Raw genomic sequence first — 26,752 nt, forward strand, 5'->3', positions numbered from 1 at the left:
ACTGAACATCCGAAAGTTTTAGAGACCTTAGACGTCTATCTTTCCATGTTAACTTGATCTACAATCCTCTATATTCACAATCACAGTATGAGACCCCGTGTCAAGCTCATGTTGTCACAGTCTACGTCTCACTACGTCTGCTGATTTATTAATTTTTTTTACAAAGAACTGCTGCACATGAAGATAAATCCACAGATACATAAACCAGCAATCATCTTGTGGTGTGTCTGTTGGAGAGAGAGAGTATGTGTGTTTCTTTGTCACCATTGTACTTGATGAGGGTGGGAAGCTGCAATAACAGCCCCCAGGAGCCAGCGGCAGACACAGATGGATCCAGAAGAACCGGGCCATCCAGCACCTCCAACAGTAACAAAGACCTGAGGCTGTGGATGAACACATCAGTGGAATTCAATGGTTAATTAATCAATTGATTATATTCATATCTGTGATTCCCAAAGAGAACAAGGACATAACAGGATGTGGGGAATATAGACCAACGTGAAATTGAAAACTATTGTGCTGATGAAAAGAAGCCTTACATTTGGTTAGTTTGGGGTCAAAACAAATGAAAGAAAAATAATTTTCTTCCAAAAGTTTGTTGGAGAATTCTTATTGTAAAAAGTGACAGTTATATAATCTGTAAAGGAGAATTAATTGGATGAGATTTTTGGAAAGTTCTTATCAAATCAATTAGTTGCCTCCACAAAGCAGGTGCAGACTTATTGTTAAAGAGTTGAATGTGGTTCAAATGGCACCTGACCAAGAAATATGTAAGATCTAATGTTCATAGAGTTTATATAACACCACATGGGCTCGTCCGGGAGTTGAACCCGGGACCTCTCACACCTGAAGTGAGAATCATTCCCGTAGCGCAAAATGCAACACGGGAGAAGAATGTATGAAAGATTGTGTTGAAAGCTGACTGAATGTCCTGCAGCTGTATGAGACGCATTCAGGGAACACTGCTCATTTAGAAATCTGTTTCAAAAGTGTTACAAATGCACACAGTATGATCCACAAGTGCAAACTAAGATTTTAAAAAGTATTCATCTTCAGTGAATGTTGTGTAACTTCTGAGGACTCACAAGCGTGCGCTTCAATCTGAACACAAAAACAAAACAATGTGACCACACGTAAAACTGTTTGACAAATTCCATAAAACATTCACGCTCCAGTGGATGCATCAGAAAGCAACTCGGAATTAGTATCTTGGCCAAGGATATGTGGCTTGCAGACTGGAGCAGCCAGGGATCAAACCACAAAGCTTCTGATCAGAAGGTGACTTGTGCTAAATGTTGAGCAACAGCCACACTGGGATGAGCCATTTTAGACATCCAAAATAAAATGTCACATTGGTTAATTACAGAGTTAGGGATTGTTACATGGAAGACAAAAGAAATGTTCCTGTCTCGTGTGTCTTTGTTATTCAGAGATTTCATGGCTTCATGGTGCTGATGAATGACTTTTTGCACCAACCAGGCCGAGTTTATCTGCAAAGCAACACAAGTTATTGTGAGGTTCATCAATCAACCAGTTAAAGATCTAACCTTATTCAGTGGGAACAAGTATCAATCTATACTTCTCCTATGAAAAACCTTCTAAAGCTGTCTATAATTTTACCTCCAAAGTTCATCAGCAAACAGTTTGAATGCCTGTAATTATCAGGCTGTACTCAAACCCATTAATTAAACCTGAAAACTGTGCTGTGACTCCAAACCCAAGTACCCTCCTCGGAAATTAAGGCTAATGTCACACTTGGATCTGATGATAGAGAAGTGAGTCAGTTTAACCTTTATTAAATCAGGAAAAACAACATGTATGCTGTGGCGGCCTGCAGAAAGCAAAACCTCTTAAAGAAATGGAGCTAATGGTAAGCTGAAGACATCTGATGTTTATGTTTATGAATAAAACACACTGAAACATTTTGTCCTAGTTTTTATTGTTTATTAAAATACTTTTAAATCTCTAGTTTTAGCTCACAAAGAGTGACACTCAATTAGTTTTTTTCTTTCATGAGAAACAATTTAAGCCATAAAAAAGGAATGATGACATTTAGGATATTATCCATCTAGTCCAGCAGGTGGCGGTAATGGACCTTAAAGCTTTAACCGCCAAAGAAAAACCCAAAAGAAGAAGAAGAAGCCACAGTTCCCGCTTGATTGCGTTTGTGTTTTAGTTTATTGTTCTGGCTCATCTAAAGAGAAGCACTAAGGTAACTTTGATGTGAGTTCGGTCAATCTTGAGTTTAGCTCCTGAGTGAAGTTTTCTGTTGCTCTCCTCGGTCTCTGTTGTCAGTTATTTGTGAACCCTGTGAAAGAAAAAGCCTCTACATCAAGTCAAGCTGCTATAAACTAATTTACAAGAAAATATCAACAAATGCTAATGAAACACAGAGAAGAAAACAGTGGTAATATTAGAAAAAATCTTTAAAATGAGCTAAGCTTCTATTATTTTTTGGTTTGTTACTAAGCGCTAGTTAGCATCTCTGTGGCACCTGCACAGTTTTTGAATGCAGCTAGCTAACCAAGCTAGCTAGCGCCACCCTTCATCCATTTAAGGTAACTTAAATTCCAAAAATTCTGACATGTTGGCATTAAAAGCGCTATAATAAAATACATTTATGAGAAATATAAAAATAAATGTATTCCAGGCTAAAACACAGCTGCCTTTTTCTTATCAGGGCAAAGTTGTGTCGGCCCACAGGGCATGTGATTGTAAAAACTGGCCTCATTGTGAGAGGCCTGTTATTAGAATCATTTCAAAGATTATTTGATATATACTGATCAGTATTCAGCGAGTGAGTCTGCTTAACTGTTAGCAAAATAATAATGATAGGCCAGAGATACCAGAGATGCATTTTTAAAACAAATACAGCCTCGGCCCCTAAGAGGGGATCTGTGCTCTAATTTTATCACATTTAGAAGTACTGCTGATTTTTTAAGCTCCATAATTTTTTGGAGGGTGAGATAATTTTCATGTTTGCAAACAAAACTGAAATGGAGGAACAAAGATAAATAGAATAGAATACAATAGAATAGTTTTTGTTATTTTCATTGTACATATTCAGCTAAATTGTGGGTGCTCCATACCAACTGTGCTTGGAAAACATTATAAATAATAAGACAGCTAGAATAAATGACAGAGAGGAGGAGTAAATACAAAGAGGAGGAAGGCACACATTAGAGGACAGGTTTCAGAATACTTGAAAGTAGTGCAGTGGACTTGATCCATGTATAGAATCCAAGTGTGAGTGGACTGAGTGATGAGGGTTATTCAGATCATGGCTCAGATTTCTACACCCACTCAGACAGGATAATCTTGTACGGCACACCTGATCATTTCTCACGGCACACGTATGTGCCCCACGGCACAGTGGTTTGGAAACACTGTACTAGTTTTTGCAGCTCCATTGATTGTTTTGTATTTGTTTTTGGCCAGGACATTCTTTAAACAGGAATTGCTCTCCTGGTACTGGTGTGCCATACTGCTAAATTTGGTATCGGTGCTCAAACCTTTTGTGTTTATTTCAACCAAGTTGCCCACCCAGGGAAGCTAAATATTTGTTCTTTGTGTTCTCAAATGAACATATGAGACACTTCAGTGCAGTGTGGAGTCTAACAAAGATCTGTTTTGTGTCCCAGCTGATCAGCAGGAGGAGAAGAGTCTGACGGAGCAGCAGAGGAACAACAGCTACTTGGACTCAGCTCAGCCACTGCAGAGAAAACAATGAGCTCAACACAGAAGGTGACAGAAACTAGTGTTAAGAAATACTCCATTAAAAGCTGAAGTACCGATATATGTTTTATGCTAAACTAACTGAACCTTGTGCTAGGGCTGCACGATTTTTTGGCTTAGAATTGAGATCACGATTCTCTCACGATTCTCTTTTCCAGTATAAATATTTATTGCGCTTATTAACTGCACATCAACTTCGTAACAGTTGAGACTGAACATAAAAACAATAAATAAACATAAAAACAACAAATGTCTCACATTTTGTCGTTGCCACAAAATGTTGTACTGCTTGAAATTCCATCTCCACCGTTGCTCGACACTGCGTGTATAGAGCAGGCAGTGCAACAATAGAAAAATTGTTGCGGGACGGCACTGTATAGCGTTTGTCTAGGGTGTTGATCATTTTCCTAAATCCCTCGTTTTGCACAGTGTTGATGGGAGCCATATCTTTGGTCAGGTGATAAGTAATAGCCTCCGTAATTTCTTTGTGCCTGCGGAAGTTCGACGTGTATAGGGAAGCGCTGTATAAGGTTCCCGTTATTGATGTTTGGGTGGTTGACTGGGACGGATTTTCTCCTGTCACTTTCTCGTCATCCCTGACGTGCTCTCCGCTGTTTTTTCCCTGCTAATTTTAGCATCACACGGCACAGCTTCTGTATCACGTGGTATAAGGCTCCGCCCTTGTCATTTGTTGAGCAGGAAGAGTGAGCGCTTGTTTTCATGCAGATTACGTCCCGGATCAAAATGCGGTACAATCGTCGTCGTCGTCATCTTTTTCTTTTTTTTAAAATTGTTGTCATTTGGAAATGAGATCGCACATAAGTATGAATCGAGATCGCGATTTTCTAACGATTAATCGTGCAGCCCTACCTTGTGCTATATTAATGTAATGTAATAATAATGTAATAATACAATGCAGTAAACAGTAAACTTACCTGCTTATCCTGCACTAACCTGCAGAGGATTTTTACAGCAGTCTTTAAATCACACTGAGACAAAATGCACATAAAGAGTTTTGTGTTTGCTGATATTTGTTGAGCTGATAGAAACGCTGCCACATAAAAAATATTTTCTTTGTTGTCTTTGTATTGCTAGATGTTGAAATACCGCGACTGCACCTTATCAGCACCTGCAGTCGTTCAGGTTTTGTGCCAAAAAACAAACACCGGCCCAATTTAACCCCTGACTAAAGCACACAGTTTTGCCTCTTTCATCTCTCATGATTAGTACATTATCATGATTGGATTTCACATGTTACTGTTTAGGTTCAAATCAATTTGATCTTTGATACCTGCAGTGATGAAATAACTCCCCTCAAATGCCTTAAACCAGAAGTAACAAGCCTATTTTGAAAAAGTAAGGAGTAGAAAATACAGATATAATTTTTTTAATGTAGAGAGTAAAAGTAAAAAAAAAACCCCTCAGGTTACAATCAGACTCTGACATCATCCTGCACTGAACCAAGCTAGTAACTGTTACATTTGATTCATTATCATTGAATAAATTAGACAATTACAGAATTATACTAGAAAGTGCATTTTCTGAAGAAACTGCAGTGTGAATGCTTGAATCTGAATGTATGCACTGAAATGAATTAATTGCTGAATTTTGAGTTAAAAACATTGAATGAGATTAAAAAAAAAACAAAAAAAAAAAAACGAATTTAACCTGAAAACAAAAGTGCTGAACTGCTAAAAGCTGAAGGTTACACAGAAGAAGGAGTTGGAAAAAAACTGAAAATGTTTTAAATGTAAATTAGAAAACCCTAAGAAATGAGAAAAGAACATTTAGAGTCAGAAAACATCTGAATGAATATTAAAAGGTCATATTCTTTGAATCACTGAATGACTCAAATGTGATCCCTCCACTTTGATCCACACAGTTTAAAAAGTTTAAATGCCTGAGCTTTGAAAGATACAGTGTTGGAAAGAGAACAATAATGGCGACAATTTGAGGGTAAAATGATGGCTGTAACACTGTGGACACAGCAGCAGTTGAAAGAGAAGTGCTTAAGATGAATCTTGGTACAGTGGCAGGCAGAGCTCGTTAAGCAGGCAGGTGTGAGCCTGGTTGCTATAGTGACCGCACCCAATGGCTCCATACACACGTACACAGACATGCGCCTCACTTTTGCTGCTTAAAATGAACAGAAAAGTCAGGCCGAAACAAATCGTTCCCAAATGAAAAGTAAAAGTCGTATTGACAAAATTCTTTCACCGTGAGCGACAGCAGCTTCTAGTCTACTGAATTCTCAGTTTTCATGCCTGTGGAGTTTATTATATGGACGTGGTGACAGTGGAAAGACACCATGCTCTTCTGATTTTCAAACGAACCTTCTGAGCCATTTTAACATTAGAGTCTATGGAAGAGTTGGAGGGAGGAGGCTGTGCATTGGTGACATTTACGAAAGAACCATAACACCTAGGACAATAGTAAACACATTGGATGAAAGAGGACAGCGATGGCTACGTTTTGAGGGTAAAATCATACCTGTAGAGCAAACGCTGCGGACACAGCAGCAGTTTTAAAAAAGATTTTAAGATTAATTTTTTTGCTCCTCTCACTCTAGCAGTTGAGCTGCCTCACTCTAGCCCCAACATTCCGTCCCATACACACCCATTATAAACTCTGAAACGGGTGAAAAAACATCATGAAACTTAAACTGGAACTGAAGAAAAAGTATAATAGATATTGAAAAGATAAATGCAAGTTGAATAGTTGAATGTCTTGTCTTCGTTTTAAAGTTTGAATGGTGGCTCTATGTCAATGTATGTGGAAGTAGTAAGAGTTTAAAAATGAGTAAGTTGAATGAGGATTTGAAGGGTCTCCCCATTGAAATACATGGGAAATTTTTGTTGAATAAAGTTGAATAAAATTAAAAATATAAATGTTAAAAATATGAAAAATGGAAGCAGTGTTGTCCAAAAGAATAGGAATCTAACGGTGTTTGAATGGTTTTTCTAAGTTGAACGGTTTTGAAGTTATAGGATTACAAAAAACGTACGGAATACAGAATAAAATATAATAATAATAATAATAATAATAATAAAGATTAGAATAACAATACTGTGAATGCTTTTCAAGCATTCACACTAATAATAAGAATCAGCAACAGGAAATATAAAAAAGTACAGACCTGGTAAACATTTATTACTATTCTGAGTGTGTTAGCATTAATATTTGTGTACAAGCAGGAGGGATGGGCATGATTTTAGAGTGTTTACAGTCATTAATTATCTTTAACAGCAGGTTGGATGTAATGTGTTACTACTAACAGTAGGTGGGGATAAGAGACCTTTAAGGTGTTTGGTGCCACGCTCCACCTTCAGGTTTAAAACTAGTGTTAATGGAGGGAGTTTGAAGCTTCAGTTTGTTTAATGACTGCATTTCACTCACTGCCTCTGTTTGTATCTCTGTCACTGCAGGACCAACGTGGACCGAGAAGTCAGCGCTCTCAGGAGGCCGACAAACCTCACAGAAGAAAGAGAGAGAAAAAATACACCTGTAACGAGTGTGGGAATGGTTTTACTTTGAAGTTTAAACTAAAACAACATCAGCTCATCCACACTGGAGAGAGACCGTTCAGCTGTGACTTGTGTGGAAAGTCGTTTTCCTGGAAGAAAGCCCTAAAAACACACCAAGTCATCCACAGTGGAGTTAAAGCGTACAGCTGTGATCAGTGCGGCAAAGCTTTTACTCAAAAGATCAGCTTACAGAGACATCTAGTTACCCACTCTGGAGTTAAGGCATACAGCTGTGACTTCTGTGGAAAAACCTTCAGCCAGCTACGGAGCCGAAATATACACCTACGCATTCACTCCGGAGAAGATGTGTACTGGTGTGATCAGTGTGGCAAATACTTTACAACAGACACACACTTACAAAGCCACATGTTTACCCACACTGAGGAGAGACCTTATCAATGTGACCTGTGTGAGAAGACTTTTAAAACTCCACAGTACCTGAGAAAACACCAACAGATCCACACCAGAAAGAGACTCTACAAGTGCAGTTACTGTGAGGTATGTATTTTTATTTTATTCTTGTAAGTTCAGTCTGACTGTTTGGAACAAGCCTGCTCATTAAATTGTGTTAGCATGTTAGCACTGCTACTGCACCGAAGAGTAGCTCTGAGCCATTATTCAGAGTTTCATTTCACTTATGATTTTTGTTTACACGATCATGAAAAACTAAAAATGCTGAAAATTGATATGTTGCTGTTATTTAATCTTCAGGCAGCTTCGTGGTATATCATGGTGTTATTTCTGTATAAATGGCCTTTGGTTTACAGCAGCTCATTCCTCTGTCAGGTGTAAATGGAATAAAATAAAACATAAATTAAGTACAAAACCAAACCATTCAGTAATCTTCTGATATCGTTAACAAAGTTGTATCGTTACGTAATGTTTCGTAGTATTGTAGCTGTAGTATCATTGCTTTCATATAGCTTTAGTACTTTTAGTGTTAAAATAGCCATTTAATGTTATAATTGCAGTGTCATTGGGGGTAATAGTGTTTTTTTGTGTCCCAGTCAGCTGAGTGTTATAACTGCACAATTACAGTGTTTTTAATGCAGTATTAAATTAGTATTATTGCAGTGTTACAGTAGTTTAGCACTATGTTCCATCTTGGGACCCCCTCTGTTTAACATTTACATGCTCCCACTGGCACAGATTATAAAGAACAACAAAATAAACTACCACAGCTATGCAGATGACACACAAATATATATCACAATGTCACCAGGAGACCGAGGCCCTGTACAGGCTCTTGGTAAATGCATTGAGGAAATTAATGACTGGTTGTGCCACAATTTTCTCCAACTAAACAAAAACAAAATTGAAGTAATAGTCTTTGGCGCCAAAGAAAAACGATTACAGGTCACCAGAGAACTTCAATCTATACATCTAAAAACCACAAACCAGGCGAGAAATTTGGGTGTAGTGATGGATGCAGACCTAAACTTAGAAAAACACATTAAGACAATAACAAAATCAGCTTACTATCACCTCAAGAATATTTCAAGGATAAAAGATCTGATGTCTCAACAGGACCTGGAAAAACTAGTCCATGCATTCATTTTTAGTAGGCTTAATTACTGTAACAGCATCTTTACAGATCTATCTAAAAAATCAGTCAGACAACTACAGCTCATTCAGAACTCTGCTGCTCGAGTCCTCACTAAGACCAAAAAAGTGGACCACATCAGTCCAGCTCTGAGGTCTTTACACTGGCTGCCTGTCCGTCAGAGGATAGACTTTAAAGTTCTGATGCTGGCCTATAAAGCGCTGAATGGTTTAGGACCAAAATACATCAGTGACCTCCTAACCCAGTATGAACCTTCCAGATCCCTCAGGTCATCTGGATCCGGTCTTTTATCAGTTCCCAGAGTCAGAACCAGACACGGAGAAGCTGCATTCAGCTTTTATGCTCCTTATATCTGGAACAAACTCCCAGAAAGCCTCAGATCAGCTGAGACACTCAGTTTATTTAAATCCAGGTTGAAGACTCACCTATTCTCAGCTGCATTTGAATAAAGCACCAAATCCACACTTTTAAGCTTAAATTTCAAAACTTACACTAACTACTGATCTTATCTATTTCTGATTTTATCTGTTTTGATTTTATATACTGTTTTGTTTGTTTGTTAATTAGTTAAGCTTAAATTTTAAAACTTACATTTAACTACTGATTTTATCTACTGTTCTGATTTTATCTGTTTTGATTTTATATACTGTTTTGTTTGTTTGTTTGTTTGTTAAGTGGGATTAGAGCTCTGGGTAGCTCCCCAGCTGGGTCTAGACTGGGTCTAGAGAGTATTTTAAATTCAGGGAATTTAAAATAGAAAGTAGCTCGTCCACAGAAGGACTGGTAGCTCCCCTTACGATAAGTGTCGAACAGGTCGCGCGAACAGGTGTGAAATGTGTGTGTTTAGTTAGTTTGTTTGTTTGCTTGTTTTAATCAATTTTAAATCATGCTTTTTATTTGTTTTTGTTTCTAATGTCTCTGTAAAGCACTTCGAATCACCTTGTTGTTGAATTGTGCTATACAAATAAATTTGCCTTGCCTATGTGGGTACTAGGGGTGGGGAAAAAAAATCGATACTGCGTAGTATCACGATATTTTGTTTGCTAATAATGTTCGGAGCCGGTAGCTGGCGCAAAAAGATATTTCTTGGCCAGGAGGCTCAGTGCTGGAAAAGCAACTTCATGTTCCCACCATTTGAGAGGGTCAGCATCACTCTCTACACAAACTGACAACAGGTAGCTAGAAAATTCGATTGCTTCCCTTTTTGTGAAACCAGTGTTGGTGGCTGTGCTGTGCTGGAAGAAGCTTGCCAGTGATCTCTTTTTTTTAGCTGTGTGTCCTACTGCTGCTTCTTCTCGGTCTGCAGACTCAGGCACGGCTGGATCAGTCAGCTCAGACAAACACGTACCCTGATAGCTGAGCAGAGACTCTGCCTCCAAGATGAGCTTATGTTTTAGTGCATTAATCTTCTCACTAGGGATGTATTTCGCCCTGAACCGTGGATCCACAAAAGAAGCCATGTCCAACAGGTCACTGGTGGATGGATCTGCATATTTATTGTTGAGGTAATCCACAATGCGGGTCTTGATGGATTTACACAGCTCACTATCCTCCTCTCCAGGTGCCAGGAGACTAGTGTTAAACAGGTGTAGCACAGGTCTGACATAGGACAAGGTCACATACTTCTCTCCTGAAAGTGCATCAGTGAAGTCCTGACAGGGTTTGAGAGCTTTCTGAACTGCATCCAGGACCTCTATGCCCTGCCAAGTAGGGACTAGAGGTCTGGTTTTCATGTCGACAGAGAGGACTTTAGAAAGTGCTCTTTGCTGCTCCAGAACTCTCTCTATCATGAGAAGCCTTGATCCCCAGCGAGTTGTTGCCTCTGTGAGTAGCTGGTGACTTGGAAGACCCACCTGTATTTGCACTTCAGCCAGCTCTCTTCTCTTCCTCCAGCTGTAGGAGAAGCTGCTGACGACTTTCTTACACAGAGAAATAGCCCGGGTAATGTGAGCATCATCCATAGCATGTCCTGTGACACACAAAATACAAACTTTTAAAATCACTTTAATTGTTATGTTAAGATGCAAATCACTCAAAGGCAAATTAACATCCATCTCAGTTGTATAGAATGTGATGCATAAGACTTAACAATATTTGCAAAATGTGTCGTGTATTGTATAACCTAGAAATGGTTCTAGTTAAACTATCTTGGTAAAATCACCAGATCACCAAATGATTAGAACATGTATTTTTTTTTTTTTTTTTAAACACCTTTTAATCTCACTATGTATTTAAAAATGTATCCCTGTCTTGTCTCAGCTGTGGTCCTCATTTAGTGTCACAACTCAATCTAATACAAAGACAAATACACCCCAATACGTTTATTGGATTTAATAGGGATAGTTTATTTATTTATTCAACTAACTTTCGATTTCTAAGTGATAGATGTATATGCTGGCTATGACTTATAAAAATATTTGTCTTGTGGTCCATAGGCATGTTTAGCTCTACAAGAGACTCTATACACTTTTCATTTATTAGCGTTTTTTTTTTCAAATCAACAAATTCAGTATTGCACTTACCAATGGCCAGATGAAGCCTGTGACCAAAACACTGGATCCTCGGCCACTTGTTCAGTTGAACCGCCTTGACAATATTAGCCCCGTTGTCAGCTGTTATAGCAACCAGTCCTGTCGGGTTGAGCTTCCAGGTTTTGAGCACATCCTGCAGGGCTTCAGCTATATGCTCTCCGGTGTGGTCTTGAGGAAAGTAGCTGGTCTGGAGACAGGCAGTTTTCAGTTCCCAGTCTTCCATGAAATCTATAGTCACACTCATATATGGCTCGCATGTCCTGCTGGACCACATGTCGGTTGTCAGTGCGAAGTGAGACACTTTGGTGAGCTGGGCAGCGAGACTCTGTCTAACTTCAGTATACATTTTTGGCAGTGCTTCTCTGGTGAAGTATTTCCGGCTAGGTAACTGGTATCTTCGGTCAAGAGTTTTTAGCAGCTGTATAAAGCCCTCTTGTTCCACATTTGAGATGGGGACCATGTCTTTAGCAATATGATAGGCCACTGCTTTAGTAATTTCCCCCCACAGCACGAGTATATGAGTGTTGTAAGGTGGTCTGTTTCACGGCAGGAACCTCGGAAGACGAAAGGTTTTTAAGCAAATCTGAGACCAGAAGTTTAGGTCTAAGTTAACTGATAAATCCGCTTCCCATTTTGCAATAGGAAGTGATATTAATTCATCTGTTTTAGAAAGCATTCAGTATATTTTGGATAGTAATTTGGGGGGTTTAAGAGTAAGAAATTGAACCACACTTGGTGGTGTTTGTAGTTCAACTTGACCCGGTTTAAATTTCTTTTTTACTATGGATTTAATTTGTTGATATTCTAAAAATCTTTTCTTGTTGATCCCATATTGTGTAACTAGTCCGTCAAATGAAATAAATTCTGTTCCTTCTAGTATATGTTCTAAATATTTGATTCCTTTATCACTCCAATCTGAAAAGTTTATCATATTATTGTTTTGTAATATGTCAGGGTTGTTCCAGATAGGTGTACGTTTGCATGGGATTAATGAAGACGCCGTCAATTTTAGAAACTCCCACCATGCTGTCAGAGAAGAGCTGATGTTGATGCTTTTAAAGCATTCATGTCGTTGGATGTTTGAGCTGATAAATGGTAGGTCTGAGATCTCTAGATTATTGCAGAGTGCTTGTTCTACATCTAGCCAAGGTTCATCTAAGAGGGTATGTTTTAGCCATCCTGAGATAAACTGAAGCCTGTTGGCTAAGAAGTAGTGCTGAAAGTTAGGCAGTTCTAGTCCTCCTTTATCCTTGGTCTTTTGTAGTGTTTTTAAGCTTATACGTGGGGGTTTATTTTTCCAAAGGAATTTGGACATACATGAATCTAAAGATCTGAACCAATCTTGTGGCGGTTTAGTTGGGATCATTGAGAATAAATAATTTATTTTTGGTAAGACCATCATTTTTATAGCGGCAACCCTTCCCATGAGTGATATGGGTAGACATTTCCATCTAGCCAGATCATCTTCTACCTTCTTTAAAAGTGGGATATGGTTTAATTTAGTTAGATCTGCAAGCTTGGGAGAAACATTAATACCTAAATATTTTATATTTCCCGATTGCAGTGGTGTAGAAGAGGAATTATGGAAGGAGCAATTAATCGGTAGGACTGTAGATTTTGACCAGTTAATTGAGTAATCTGATATTCTTGCAAAAGAGTTTATCAATTCAATCACCCCAGAGATATTGGTTTGTGAATTTTGGAGAAAGAGTAACACATCATCCGCATAAAGGCTGATTTTATGTTCCACGTTCTTGCATTTTATGCCCTTAATTACTGAATTCTGTCTAATTGCTGCTGCTAGTGGTTCAATAAAAATTGCAAATAGTGAAGGGGAGAGTGGGCATCCCTGCCTGGTGCCCCTCAAGAGACAGAAGCTGGAGGATGTCTGGTCATTTGTTCTAACACAAGCTGTTGGGGAATTATATAATATTTTTAACCAGTTTATGAAAGAGGATCCAAAACCAAATTTGTGTAAAGTTGCAAATAGAAATTTCCAGTTAACTCTGTCAAATGCTTTTTCTGCATCTAAAGAGAATATTGTAGTTTCTAGGTTTTTACTGTATGAGTAGTCTATCAAATTAAGTAATCTACGTGTATTTGTTGATGAGTGCCTACCTTTTATGAAACCAGTTTGGTCAGGATGAATTAAGAGGGGGGTTATTTTCTCCAGTCTCTTTGAGAGAGCTTTGCAGATTATTTTAAGGTCTACATTTATAAGGGATATTGGACGATAGCTTGAGGGATATACAGGGTCTTTGCCTGGTTTTAGCAGGAGATTAATGTTTGCAGAATTCATATTTGATGGAAGTCTGCCCTTTTCTTTAATTTCCAACAACGTTCTGTAGAAAACTGGTGCTAGAATCGACCAGAATTCTTTGTAGAATTCTGCAGGAAAGCCATCTGGACCTGGAGCCTTATTATTGTGCATACTTATCAGGGCTTCCTGGAGTTCACCTGGTGTCAGTGGTGAATCCAGTGCCATTGCTTGAGTGTCCAATAATTTTGGAAGAGTTATGTTGTCCAAAAACTGATCAATTTCTTTTTTAGATGGGTTTATTTGTGGTGAATACAACGTTTTATAGAAATCCCTGAAAATGTTGTTTATTTGTATCGGATCATATATTGTGTTCCCAGATGAATCTTGAACAGCACATATAGTTGTTTTTTCTTTATTTATTTTTAGCTGGTTTGCTAGAAATTGACCGGATTTATTACCATGTTCATAATTTTGTAGGCGCAGTCTTTGTACTAAGAATTTTGTTTTTTTATCAATTATCTCATTTAATTCTAGTTTTGTTTTGCGTATTTTGTTCAATGTTTCCTGATCTTGGTGGGATGCGTAGGCTTCTTCTAGTGATTTGATGTTTTTTTCTAATTCCTGAATATTTTTGTTTTCTTTTTTCTTTTTATGTGATGAGAAAGAAATTATTTTACCTCTCATCACAGCTTTCCCTGCTTCCCATAGAACAGAAGCTGATGTTTCGGGAATGTCATTATAGTTCAAATATGAAGTCCACTCTTTTTTAAAATATTTAATAAAGTCTTCATCTTTAAGTAGTGATATATTAAATCTCCAGTTTTTTCTTGGCGTAGTATTATTCTTGTGCATTAGTGTTAAAGATACAGGACCATGATCGCTGACAGCTATAGGGTGAATCTCAGTGTCTGAAATGTCGTTCAGCAGTGAGCTGCTGACCAAAAAATAATCCAGACGAGAGTAGGAGTGATGGACATGTGAGAAAAAAGTATATTCCTTACTGGTGGGGTGAAGGGAGCGCCATGCATCGCAAAGACCAAAGTCGCTCATATACTGTTTGATTATATTTGTGGACTGCCAATTACGCTGAGTTCCCGCTGTATTGAGCCTATCCATGTCTTCATTTAGTCCAAGGTTGAGGTCACCTCCAAGAACAAGTGTGCCATCTAAGTGTTCAGAGAGTGCACTGAAAAAACCGTGAAAGAATGAGGGATCATCAACATTTGGACCATATACACTTGCAATACATAGCTTTTTATCAAGTATAGATAGTTTAATGATTAAGAATCTGCCCTCTGGATCTATAACTGTATCGAGTACTGTGAAATTAATATCTTTATGTATTAAAATTGCTGCTCCCCTTTGTCTAGAATTATAACAAGCTGAGAACACATTAGGAAACTCAGGTGTTTTAAGTTCATTCGAACCTCTAAGAGGTCTGTGGGTCTCTTGTAATAGGACAACATCTGCCTGTAGTTTTTTGAGTTGGTTAAATATTTTTAACCTCTTTTCTCTGGAGCCAGCTCCATTTATATTCCATGTAATGAACCTCAGTGTACCCATAGATGTTTGTGTATAACTAGGGATGTATGCTATGTGCGTTGCTTAGACAGGTGGAGAGAATACGTCACTTGTTCATAAATAAAGAGAAGGAGAGAGAGAAAAAATGTGTGGCGAGATGCTCCCTGAGTCTGACTTTGTGTATGCATAGTTACTAATATGAGTAGGCTTGGCTTAAGTGTGTGTGTATCTTATATGACTGTGTGCGCTGTCTGACTGATGTAAATGTGCTGCCGTTGAGCGCATGGTGCGTATGTGTCGAAATAAAGGATGTTTGTGGATGAGTGTCGAAGCAGGTGATCGAGGCAGTGAAAGGAATAAAGAAAGAAACCAAGGACAGGGGTGAGCAGCATAAAACCAAGAGGGGGAAAAGAGAGGAGGAAAAAAAAAAAAAAAAAACGAGAAAAAAAAACAACCCAGAAACAAAACGTAAACATTCCAATTAAATCACTGACGGAGAGTGACGGTGTTAATTCTGCTATGAAATCACACTTTAAGATGCGATTTGATACTGGTAAGTTAAACAGATGTTAATGCAAGTTAGTGTGAGTGGATAGGGAAATGGTGTAGCTGATTCTTATCTGGTGTGAGGTTAATACAGCCACGGAGTGATGTTGGGGTCGCGGTGGAGCTGTCCGTCCACGTACAGCCGGTCCACAGCGATGACAGCGCGGGAGCCCTTCTGGATGAAGCCGCGTCGGATTGGGAAGAGGACCCTGCGTCGTTCCAAGATCTCTTTGGGGAACTGGTCGTTCACGCTGAAGTCCGTTCCTTTTAATTCCCTGCCGCGGCTTTTCACATGTTGCTTTTGTTTGAAGTGGCCGAATTTGGCCACGATAGGACGTGGTCTCCCGGCCGTAGCCCGAATGGGGCCGAGGCGATGTACCCGATCGAAGACGATGTTCTTCACAGTGTCCTCCGGCAGCTTCAGGTGGGTTTTGATGAAGCTTTTTACCGTGGTCTCCGCGTCCTCTCCAGCGGCTTCTGGAATACCAGAAAATACCAGATTATCACGCATGCTACGAGCTTGTAGATCGATAACTGTTTCTTTTATTTTTTTATTTTCTCTATTGAGCTGGGTAACATTATCTGTGAGACATTTCACCGACTCCCTTAGCGTGGCATTTTCAGCAGCAAGCGTTTCCACCTGCTGCTGGGACCATGCGCTTACCTGCTGCTCTCTGGCAGGTAGCTCCAAGCCCTCCTGGGTTTTAAATGCACCTTAGAACACACATGCATCAACATTACAATGAGCGGGTGGAGGGAGGTTCGGAGTCTTCTCTCACCCCCGTTCTCTGCGACCTGCTGGAGCAGGGGGGCTAGGACTAGGAGGAGGAGTTGGCCGTCCGACTGCGGTCTGGAGTGTGGAGCCTTCCTGCTGCTGCGGAGTCGGGGCGGTCTGCCTCCCCCCACCGCAGGGAAAAGGGAAACACCACCTGGGTCTGGGTGCAGTTCCCCCCTCCAGGGGCGGGGGCACCTAGACCCGGTTTGTAGAGTACGCTTGGGGAGTGTGATCGTGTGTACAACGTCTCTTTATGTCTGTCTCCACGTTGGTTGAGTGTGGAGTAAGTGCATATGAGAGCATGAGGGTGGGAATGGATGTTTGTATCTGTGTGTGCCTGTATGTCTGTGTCTATATGTCAGGTTGGGTGTCAGGCGCCACCTCTCTGGGGACATCTCAGGCCCTCCAAGGTTTGGAGGCCTATCTCCCCCTACCACCACTTCCCCTGCCAGTGGCGGACCCCCTCAGACATCGGTGCGTTGGTGGTTCTTTGTGTCCGGGGATGGGCGTCCAGGTACACACCGGCTCACTCCTTGGCGGCCGCTTATCGGGGCCTGGAGCCTGGGGCTCGCTCGGGTCACTTCGGAGGTGGGGTGCACCCGGCCTCTCGGCCTGGGGCTCGGTCACTCAGGCGCAGCTGGCTGCCGGCGGAGCTCACGGGCGCGTCACTGCAACTCCCCCTGGCTTCTGCTCCGCGGCTGCTGAGTGAGCCCTCATCTGGGACTCTCCTCAGCTCTTTCCGGGACAATGGCGCAGCTGCCCCTCTGTTGGTCTTCCTTGGTCTCTTGTGTTCTGGGGGCCTCTGGATGTCTGGAGTTTTGATCTCCTCCACACCTGCTTCACGCCCTGGAGGACGGGGCTGTGGCCCCCCCACACCCTCTAGCAGATTATTACATGAAGGAACCTTTTAAAAAAACAAAAAACAAGCGTGTCCATGCTCACAGGTGTACACACGGGTGATCACACCCACAAACTACACCCTTTTTGGCTCCTACCTCAAAGCACACTGTGTTCTGTTGATCTTATGTGCTGCACAATAATGTTTAACATTTAGTATTTACTGTCATATTCCCATATATCATTGTGATGTTGTTTATTCTATTACTCTTGTTCTCTTCTGCTTGCTTTCTTTTTTCTTTCTCAGCAGGTGATCCAGGTGATTGATATATGCATTTTTTTTCTCTGCCCGTTCTGTTGGTTTTTGTCTTTTGCCCTTCTCCCCCGTCCCTCTTCTCAGCTGTTTCTCTTTCCCTCTTTCTTTCTCCCCTTCTTTCCCCCAGTCAAGTCTGTCCCGTATTCATTAAGTGAAAATAAAATAAACAATAAAAGGTGAATCAAATGGACCATTACGGCAAGGCTGGGATGGTCAGTTTGGTAAAGTAAATCCGTTGGGCATCTTCCTTTGCCTTTAGACAACAATTCTGATGGCAAAAGAGCCAAACGGGACAGGCCAAAAAAACAAAAAAAAAAAAAAAAAAAAAAGGAACCTCGGAAGACTTTGCGGTCTGGGCTACAGCACGCAATTTCACACACTCTTCATACTGCACTTTATGGCGCAGTTGTAAATGGTGGAAAAGATTAGTGGTGCTCGAACCTTTCGTTGCGACGCTTTTTCGACATTCTCTACAGAATACATTACAGGGAGTGCAGAATTATTAGGCAAGTTGTATTTTTGAGGAATAATTTTATTATTGAACAACAACCATGTTCTCAATGAACCCAAAAAAACTCATTAATATCAAAGCTGAATGTTTTTGGAAGTAGTTTTTAGTTTGTTTGTAGTTTTAGCTATTTTAGGGGGATATCTGTGTGTGCAGGTGACTATTACTGTGCATAATTATTAGGCAACTTAACAAAAAACAAATATGTAAAATGTAAGAACATAGAACATAAAATCAGTCTATGCGGATGATGTGTTGCTTTTTCTGCAAAACACACAAACCAACCTCTCTGAGGTAATTACTCTAATAAACTGGTTTTCAAGAGTTTCAGATTATTCAATTAACTGACCAAAAGCTACAGTTCTCCCCATTAACTGCTCCTTCCATAATTCTTCCTCTGCCCCACTACAATCCGGAAATATTAAATATTTAGGTATTAATGTTTCTCCTAAGCTTTCAGACTTAACTAAATTAAACCACATCCCACTTCTAAAGAAAGTAGAAGGCAATCTGACTAGATGGAAATCTTTACCCATATCACCCATGGGAAGGGTCGCCACTATAAAAATGATGATCTTGCCAAAAATAAATTACTTGTTTTTGATGATCCCTAACAAACCATCACAAGATTGGTTCAGATCTCTGGATTCATATATTTCCAAATTCCTTTGGAAAGATAAACCCCCGCGTATTAGCTTAAAAACGCTACAAAGAACCAAGGATAGAGGAGGATTAGATCTGCCTAATTTTCACCAATACTTCTTAGCCAACAGGCTTCAGTTCATCTCAGAATGGTTAAAACATACCTTCTTAGATGAGCCCTGGCTAGATGTTGAACAGGCACTATGCAAGGATCTAGAGATTTCAGACCTACCATTTATTAGCTCAAACATCAAAAGACATGAATGCTTTAAAAGTATCAACATCAGCTTTTCTCTGACAGCATGGTGGGAGTTTCTAAAAATAACGGAGTCTTCATTAATCCCATGCAAACGTACACCTATCTGGAATAACCCTGACATATTACAAAACAATAATATGATTAATTTCCCAGAATGGAGTTGTAAAGGAATTAAATACTTAGAACATATATTAGAGGGAACAGAATTTATTCCATTTGACAGACTAGTTGCACAATATGGGATCAACAAGAAAAGATTTTTAGAATATCAACAAATTAAATCCATAGTAAAAAAGAAATTTAACCTCAGTCAAGTTGAATTACAAACACCACCAAGTGCGGCACATTTCCTTAGTCTTAAACCCCCCAAATTATTATCTAATATATACAGAACACTTTCTAAATTAGATGAATCAATAGCCCTTCCTATTGCAAAGTGGGAAGCAGATTTATCAGTCAGCTTAGACCAAAACTTCTGGTCTCAGGTATGCTTAAAAACCTTTAAATTGATTAAAAATCCCAGTCTGCAATTAATACAATACAAAATACTACATAGAGTGCACTATACAGGTCATCGGATGTTCAAGATGGGCTTTACATCTTCCAACAACTGCTCACACTGTCAAGGCAATACACCAGACAATTACTACATTCACGCTCTTTGGTTCTGTCCACCAGTGCAGAAGTTTGGGCACGAGATATGTGAAGACTTATCAAAGTGTCTGAAATGTAAAATTCCAACCTCCCCTTTAGTATGCTTGTTGGGAAAACTGGATGAGGTCACTACAGAAACTAATACAGTCCACATGGTTTTTACTGCCCTATGCATCGCCAAGAAAACGGTCCTCATGAACTGGAAAAATAAAAATAATCTTAATTCTAGCCAATATAGAAACCTTCTAATAGATCACATTAGTCTCGATATAGCCTCTGCCACCACATTAGATCAATCCCTCTGGGCTCCTTTGATCGGCTCCATCACCTAGCGGGGGTAGGGGGTCGTGGTTTGGTCCCGCCTTAGCTACTGTGGTTGATATGGAGTTGGGACGGGCTTAGGGTGCCTGGAGGACCCCTAGAGACGTTATCCCTGGAGGGCTTAACCCGGGGGTTGTGTTCATAACCTGGTTAGTGGCTCTGGTCACTCTTAGAGGTTGTTCTCCTCGTGGCTGCGTGCAGCGGGGCTGGAGGATGGTCTGTACATTGGCCTAACTGGGGGGCTCTTCAACTGGCGGGGAGGTTGTTCCGTTGCAGGTGGGGGAGAGACATAGGAGAGGTGGAGAATAAACTTAACCTGGGTGTCTGTTGTCTTGTGTAGTCTGGGAGACGATTGAATGTTGGGGTGCGTACAGTTTCCTCTGCGGTGGGGTAGGGTGGGCTGCCCCGGGTCCTGTGGGGCTTGGCAGTGCTACCGTAGGCCCGGTCTGGATGGACCTGGGCTCCCTTGCCTTGGTGGGTACCAGAGGACGGGGGTGCCTACTGGGGTCAGCGGGGGAGCTGGCCCTAGGGAGGGGCATCCTCCCCTCCCTCCTTTTCCTCCCCATCCCCGGCTACCTCCCTCTTCCCGCTCCACCACACTCACCCACACAGGTAGGGCCTTGGGGTGTGGGTGTGTCACGAGGGTGCAGGGGAGACATTCCCCCCCCCCCCCCTGTCCCCTTCTGGCCACCTGTGCCTCAATTTTATCTCACAACTTAGACATCCACATTACTTACACTCTCATAACACACACATATATATAGGGCCTTGAGGGTGGGCACGTTAACGGCGTCCAGTGGACGGTCTGTGTACTCAAACCTACCTCTGGCGCTGGTGCCCACCTCTCAATTTTAAATCCATGTAGACATTGAGGGTTCTCGGGAGGGGCCGTGCTAACTCTAGCAGCAGCACCATGCTCTCCCTTGTTTTAAATGCACTTTAGAACAACACGCAGCAACACTACACATGAGCGGGAGGAGGGAGGTATGGGGTCTTCACACACCCCCGTTCTCTGCTAATCATCGGGGCGGGTGGCTGGGAGGAGATGTTGGCTGTCCGATTGGCCTCCCTGCTGCTGCGGAGCCTGGGACGGTCTACTTGCCTCCACCCCGGGGGGAAGGGTAACATCTCTTGGGTCTGGGTTCCTTACGTTGGGTGAGTGCTGAGTGTTTGTATATGTGTGCATGAGGGTGGGAATGCATGTTTGTGTCTGTGTGTGCTTGTTTGTCTGTGTCTATATGTCAGGTCGGGTCTTAGACTCCACCTCTCTGGGAACTCCCAGGCCCTCCAAGGCCTATCTCCGCTCACCACACTCCCTGCCGGTGACTGATGCCCTCAGGGGTCGGTGCATTGGTGGTTCTTGGTGTCCGGGGCTGGGCACTCAAGTATGTACTGGCTCACTCCCGGTGGCTACCTGGCGGGGCCTGGCGCCTGTTGCTCGGTCAGGCCTCCTCCGGGGTGCGGGGGGCCCTCGGGCCTCCGGCCTCTGGGCCTGCAGCTCGGTTCACTCTGGCACAGCTGGCTGCCGGCAGAGCCGGCGGGCACGCCGGTGCAGCCCCCTCTAGCTTCTGCTTGGTGGCTACTGGGTGACGCCTCGTCTGGGGATCCTCAGCCCTTCCCATGAGGGTGGCACAGATGCCCCTCTGGTGGTCCTCCTTGGGCTCTCGCACTCTGAGGCCTCTGGATGTCTGGGGCCTGGATCTCCTCCATGCCTGCTTCATGCCCTGGGGGACGGGGCTATGGCTCGCTACATCATCTTGCAGACCATTACATGTGGAAACCATTTGAATACAAGCGCGCTGATCCACACAGGTATGCACACGGATGTTCACTGCTCGTAGACTTAAATTACACCTTTCTTGGCTGCTACTTCAAAGCACATTGTGCGCTGTCTGTCCTGCGTGCTGCACAACAACATTGAATATTTAGTATTTACTGCTGTTTACACTTAGCTAGATTAATGCGATGGTGTTGTGTTTAGTATGTTGCTTTGGTTTTTTTTTTTTTTTTTTGCTTGTTTTCTATTCTTCTTCTCTCAACAGGTGATCCAGGAGATTTTTTTTCCTCCCCCCCTTTCTCACTGTCCCTCTCCCCTTCCGTTTTTCTTTTCCTTCCTCTTTCTCTCTCCCTTTCCTATCCCTCACTGTCCAAATGTGTTTAATTTTTTAGGGCAGCAACAAACAGGACAGTTTACTTATTTTAATTTAAGAAATGTTTTATTTTATTTAAATTTAAAACTTTTTTATTTAATGTAAAATTATATTTTGTTTTAAGCTATAATTGTACCAGATATTTACGTTCAGTTAAGTTAGTTACTAGACTGTTATACAAACCGTTCACTTTGTCAGCAATAAAACTGACTGACATGAAAGACTGAGTGTGAGACTTTATTATTAGATAAAATGAATATTGATAAAGTTTACCTTTATGGACAAAATCTGCAGTAGAAAAAAATATGTGATAAATCACAAAATATCGTATTGCAATACCCAGAATATTGCAAAAATATATATTAAAAAAAAATCGCAATAATATCGTATCGTGAGTTAAGTATTGTGATAATATCGTATTGTGGGGTTTATGGTGATTCCCACCTCTAGTGGGTACCCTAAAAACATTAGTGTGGTAGTACTTAAGTGTAAGTGTTGCACACTTGGACAAATGACACTTCCAGGCGTGCATGAGTTCAGAATCGTTCTCTTTACTTGCTCTTTTGCAACTGCAAATACAAAACACAAGCACTTCAGTTCAGCGTAGCTGCGCTCTGCAGGCTATCTGTGCAGTAGAACACACGCGACCATTTTACATATAACTACTGAACACGTGTTAACAAAGTACTCATTTACTCAGTATTTTCCCACCAATGTTCATATTACAATATTCTGCACACTCGTATGCTCCTCCAACTAGTATTGTTGCGCATGGAGACTACCCTCTCGATCCCCTCATTTGCGATGTGACATCCCGTTTAACACCAGTTCAGGTACATCATGTAAATCACAAACTCCGACATTAGCGGTGTGTTCCATTAATGACAGTACCATACTCTAATACATTTCTCATACGTCAACATCATTCCGTTTATCAACACATAACTTGTGCTCACCTGCAAATACAAAACACAAGCACTTCAGTTCAGCGTAGCTGCGCTCTGCAGGCTATCTGTGCAGTAGAACACACAGGACCCCAAGGCTGCCCGATTCAGTGCCTGCGTGAGCCCGAAGCTGCCCGTTTCAGTGCCTGCGTGAGCACCACCCGTGGGAATCATCATTGATCAGAGTATCCTAGCTATATTGCCAGTTATCACAGTATGTGTCAGAAATAGTAATACAAAACTGAACGCATAACATAACAATGATAAGAATGCATGAGATTATGGAGGGGGGGCAATATCTATTACAATACTTCCATCTGTGCCCACCCATTACATGAGTCCCACATAAGTCAGATGTTACTATAATATTAAAGAAGTATTACTGTAGTATTATGGTGGTAGTATTGTAGTTATCGTAGCCCAGTAAACTGAGTGTGTTAATTGAAACAATTAAATATAATTGGACGTCCGCAGAGATGCTCTTTATTTCAGGCGACGTTCAGGATAAAAGTGTTGAAGGACTGACTTACACTGTCTTTGTGTCTTTGTTTAGAAGCAGAGCGACACAGATGGATCCACTTCTCAACCCTGTCATCGCTGTGGTGGTGGGAAAGACTTTCGTTGTGACATCTGTGGAAAAACTTTCAGTCAGCAAGCCGGCCTAAAAATACATCAACGTAAACACACTGGAGACAAACTGAAATACTGCAAACAATGTGGGAGAAGCTTCCCCACATCAGGTGACTTAAAACGACACAAACTCTTTCACAGTGGTGTCAAAAAGCACCTCTGTGATCAGTGTGGGTCATCCTTCACCACTGCAGGTCACCTTAAAACACACAAACGAGTCCACACAGGAGAGAAACCATACAAGTGCAGACACTGTGACAAAAGCTTCTCACGTTCAGATAATTGTAACGAGCATGAACGTACACACATGGAAGGAAACTACAGCTGTGAGCAGTGTGACAAGAGCTTCAAAAATCTCAGTTCATACTCTGCACACAAACGATCCCACGTTACTAATAAACTGTTTCACTGTTACCAATGTGCCAAAACATTCACTTCATTATCTGCTCTGTGCAAACATCAGCGCGATCACGCAGGGCTGAAATCGTTCCCATCACAGGATCAGAGTGAATCTGAAGAGAGAGAAACATCCTCTTCTGGTTTCAGAGTCCAACTTAAAACCCTGGAGATCAGGCTCCACAGAGTTCAGATAGACTCTGCTGTAAAGATCTAATGAGGCAGCTATGAATGAAAATGTTCCCGTAGTTCCATTTGAATCTTTGTAAACTGTTCTTCTGTGGTGTTTGTGTTCAGTGGTTACCTTTTTTTTCAGTGATTTCCGTTTTCTTTCTCAAAAGTTCAATGAAAAATCAGTTCCCTGTTCTTAAGTTTTTATTGAATTTATTTTGTTAAATAAAGTTAAATGAAGTTAAAAAATGTTAAATAAAGGAATAATTTAATGACAAAGATTTTGAGCCATGATGTCATTTCCTGTATTTCAGAGTAAAGACTGAAGTGACAAATGGAAACATGTTTACAGTCAGAGTCTGATGATCTGTTTTCAGTGGCACAGATGGAGGTTTATCAGAGGAGGAGACTTGGCTGTTCTCTACTCACACTGAACAGGGTTCCTGCAGCTTATGAAAAATCTGTCCTGAAAAATAAGATCTTTAAAATCTTTTATCTTTTATCAAACTTGCTGTAGGTATGAAAACTTCTGATTTTCTGTTTAAGCTGTCAAAAAGATTCATTTTGGAGAATAATCTTTTAAAGTTGTGGTTTCACTTGCTCAATTTATCAGCGTTTCCTGATACAAGGCAGGATGGATCCATGCTTTTGTTGTTTAAGACAAATTCTGGCACTAAAATCTGAGTGTTGCAGAAATTGAGACCCATCAGACCAGGCAGCATTTTTCAATCTTCTATCGTCCACTTTAGTTCAAAAATCATTTCATTTTCTATAAGAATGTCATTAAAAACCTGTGAGAGTGCTGTTTCAGTGGAATGTAAATGTTTAAAACTAGATTAAAAAACCTCCATAATACCATTAGTATCAAAATTTTATTGAATTGGGTAAATACTATGTTCTGGGAGTTTTGAGATCGGTCTACAATTTGAGCAAACTGAGGGTTCAAGGAAAGTTTTTTGTAATAAAGGATGTACAATTGCATGTTTAAAACCATCGCGAACCACACTGGAAGTCATACTGCTATTTATAACAGCAAGGACTGAGGTTCCAATCGAGGGAAAAACCTCTTTAAAGAGCCATGCAGGGATAACATCCAGGGCTCGCAAAATTTTAAAATCCCTGGTAGCCCTTCGGGCAGGCACTCTTTAGTTTTTGGTAGCCCGAAATAAATTTGAGTAGCCCGAATAAAAAAAGATTGTTTTTATTGTATAATATTGTAAAGGAAACAAAACATCAATCAAAAAATTGTTAAAACACAAATTACAACAACTGTGTAAACATTACAATCAACTCAAATATCTGGTTCTAATTAAACAGAATTTTCTGTGAACTTGTTAGAACTGTGTAGAACATGAATTAGTCTGTGTCAGATCCTGAATCTGAAATTTCCACTGAAGTCTCGGATGAGAAAATGCCACTCGACGTTGAGGGCACAGCATCTCCTTCATCAGCTTTCTCTTCGTGTGCATTGCCCTCCATTTCACTGCTCTTTGTTCTTGTCGGGGTTTTATGATCCAGGTGTCTTGAACCTTTTCCAGAAAACATCCAGAAACGAATCGACTTGTCAGGGCAAAAAGATTCAACTGTTTCCCCATTAATGGAGAGTTGCATGCAGTCATTCAGTGTTTCAGGGTGTAGAGAGGTACGATGTGTTGTCTTCACTCGGTTCATGCAAGAAAATCCTCTCTCACAGATGGCTGTCGATGGACTAAGTGTCAACATTAATTTCACCAGCAACAAGATATGAGAGAGGTGTTCTGGATTCTCAGAGAGGAGATCTCTGTACAAGCAATCTACTTTGCGACCCCGGCGTTCTGCAAGCCACACTTTTAGATCCATCCATTCTTGTGGAATTTTCTCTTTCTCTTCTGCATCTAGCAAACAGGCAAAATGTGTGACAAGATAATCCACCTCTTCATCCCCATAATTTGCTAGTTCTTCTCTGGGGTAGGGAAGAGTGGAAGGGTCAAAAACCTTGAAACAAGAGAGAGGCTTTTCATGGAGATTTTTAAATCTGTTGTCCATGTACTTGACTGTGTTGTCAATAATCTTCTGGATCTCTGCACCAAAGGTGTCTTTGTCTGTTCCCTCACCTCTTCTAGCAGGTCACTGACTTTTTGTTAGCTGAGTTCCACAGTAGCAAATGCTACCATCCTGGTTCGCTGTGAACTTTGTGTCCAAGGTTTTCTGATATTCGCCTGGTTTTGTTTTTGGGCTGAGTAAGCGTGATGTTGTGCTCTCAACTAACTGATTTGTTCGTGTGATGTTTAGGTTATCATGCTGAAAATCAGTAGAGCACTTGGATAAGATGGTACTGTAGTCCAACATGAAATGCAGGAAGCGAACAAATTTCTCAGTCTTCATCTCCTGCACCACCCCCTTAGCCTTGGCTGCATCCTCGGCTTTGACATCACTTCCTTCTGCCATGTTCTCCATATGAACAACAGTGGGAGTGTAATTTTTTTCCA

At 40.9% G+C, this 26,752-nt stretch overlaps 1 protein-coding gene across 3 annotated transcripts; it reads left to right on the plus strand.

Moving 5' to 3' along the window:
• Window positions 1-2,122: 2,122 nt before the first annotated feature.
• On the plus strand, window positions 2,123-24,472 carry LOC146567551 (uncharacterized). 3 transcript variants are annotated; one of them, XM_085287500.1, is made up of 4 exons: window positions 2,123-2,212; window positions 3,642-3,744; window positions 7,161-7,757; window positions 23,641-24,472. In XM_085287500.1, the coding sequence occupies exons 2-4, from the start codon at window positions 3,727-3,729 to the stop codon at window positions 24,328-24,330; spliced, it is 1,305 nt and encodes a 434-aa protein (XP_085143626.1). In that variant the 5' UTR covers window positions 2,123-2,212; window positions 3,642-3,726; the 3' UTR covers window positions 24,331-24,472. The 3 variants fall into 3 exon arrangements, with proteins under 3 accessions (XP_085143626.1, XP_085143628.1, XP_085143627.1); XM_085287502.1 differs by lacking the exon at window positions 2,123-2,212 and adding an exon at window positions 2,442-2,558; XM_085287501.1 differs by lacking the exon at window positions 2,123-2,212 and having other exon boundaries at window positions 3,442-3,744.
• The last annotated feature ends 2,280 nt before the right edge of the window (window positions 24,473-26,752 follow it).

The sequence above is a fragment of the Mchenga conophoros genome, linkage group LG9 (assembly GCF_057382185.1).
Source record: "Mchenga conophoros isolate Kocher_MC1m ecotype Shallow Benthic linkage group LG9, M_conophoros_male_GT1.1, whole genome shotgun sequence".
NCBI classification, from domain to species: domain Eukaryota; kingdom Metazoa; phylum Chordata; class Actinopteri; order Cichliformes; family Cichlidae; genus Mchenga; species Mchenga conophoros.

Bases quoted from the DNA above. Each gene is read 5' to 3' on its own strand.
- LOC146567551 (XM_085287500.1), top strand. The intron at 7,758-23,640 runs GTATGTATTTTT...GTCTTTGTTTAG, and splicing joins ACAAGTGCAGTTACTGTGAG to AAGCAGAGCGACACAGATGG.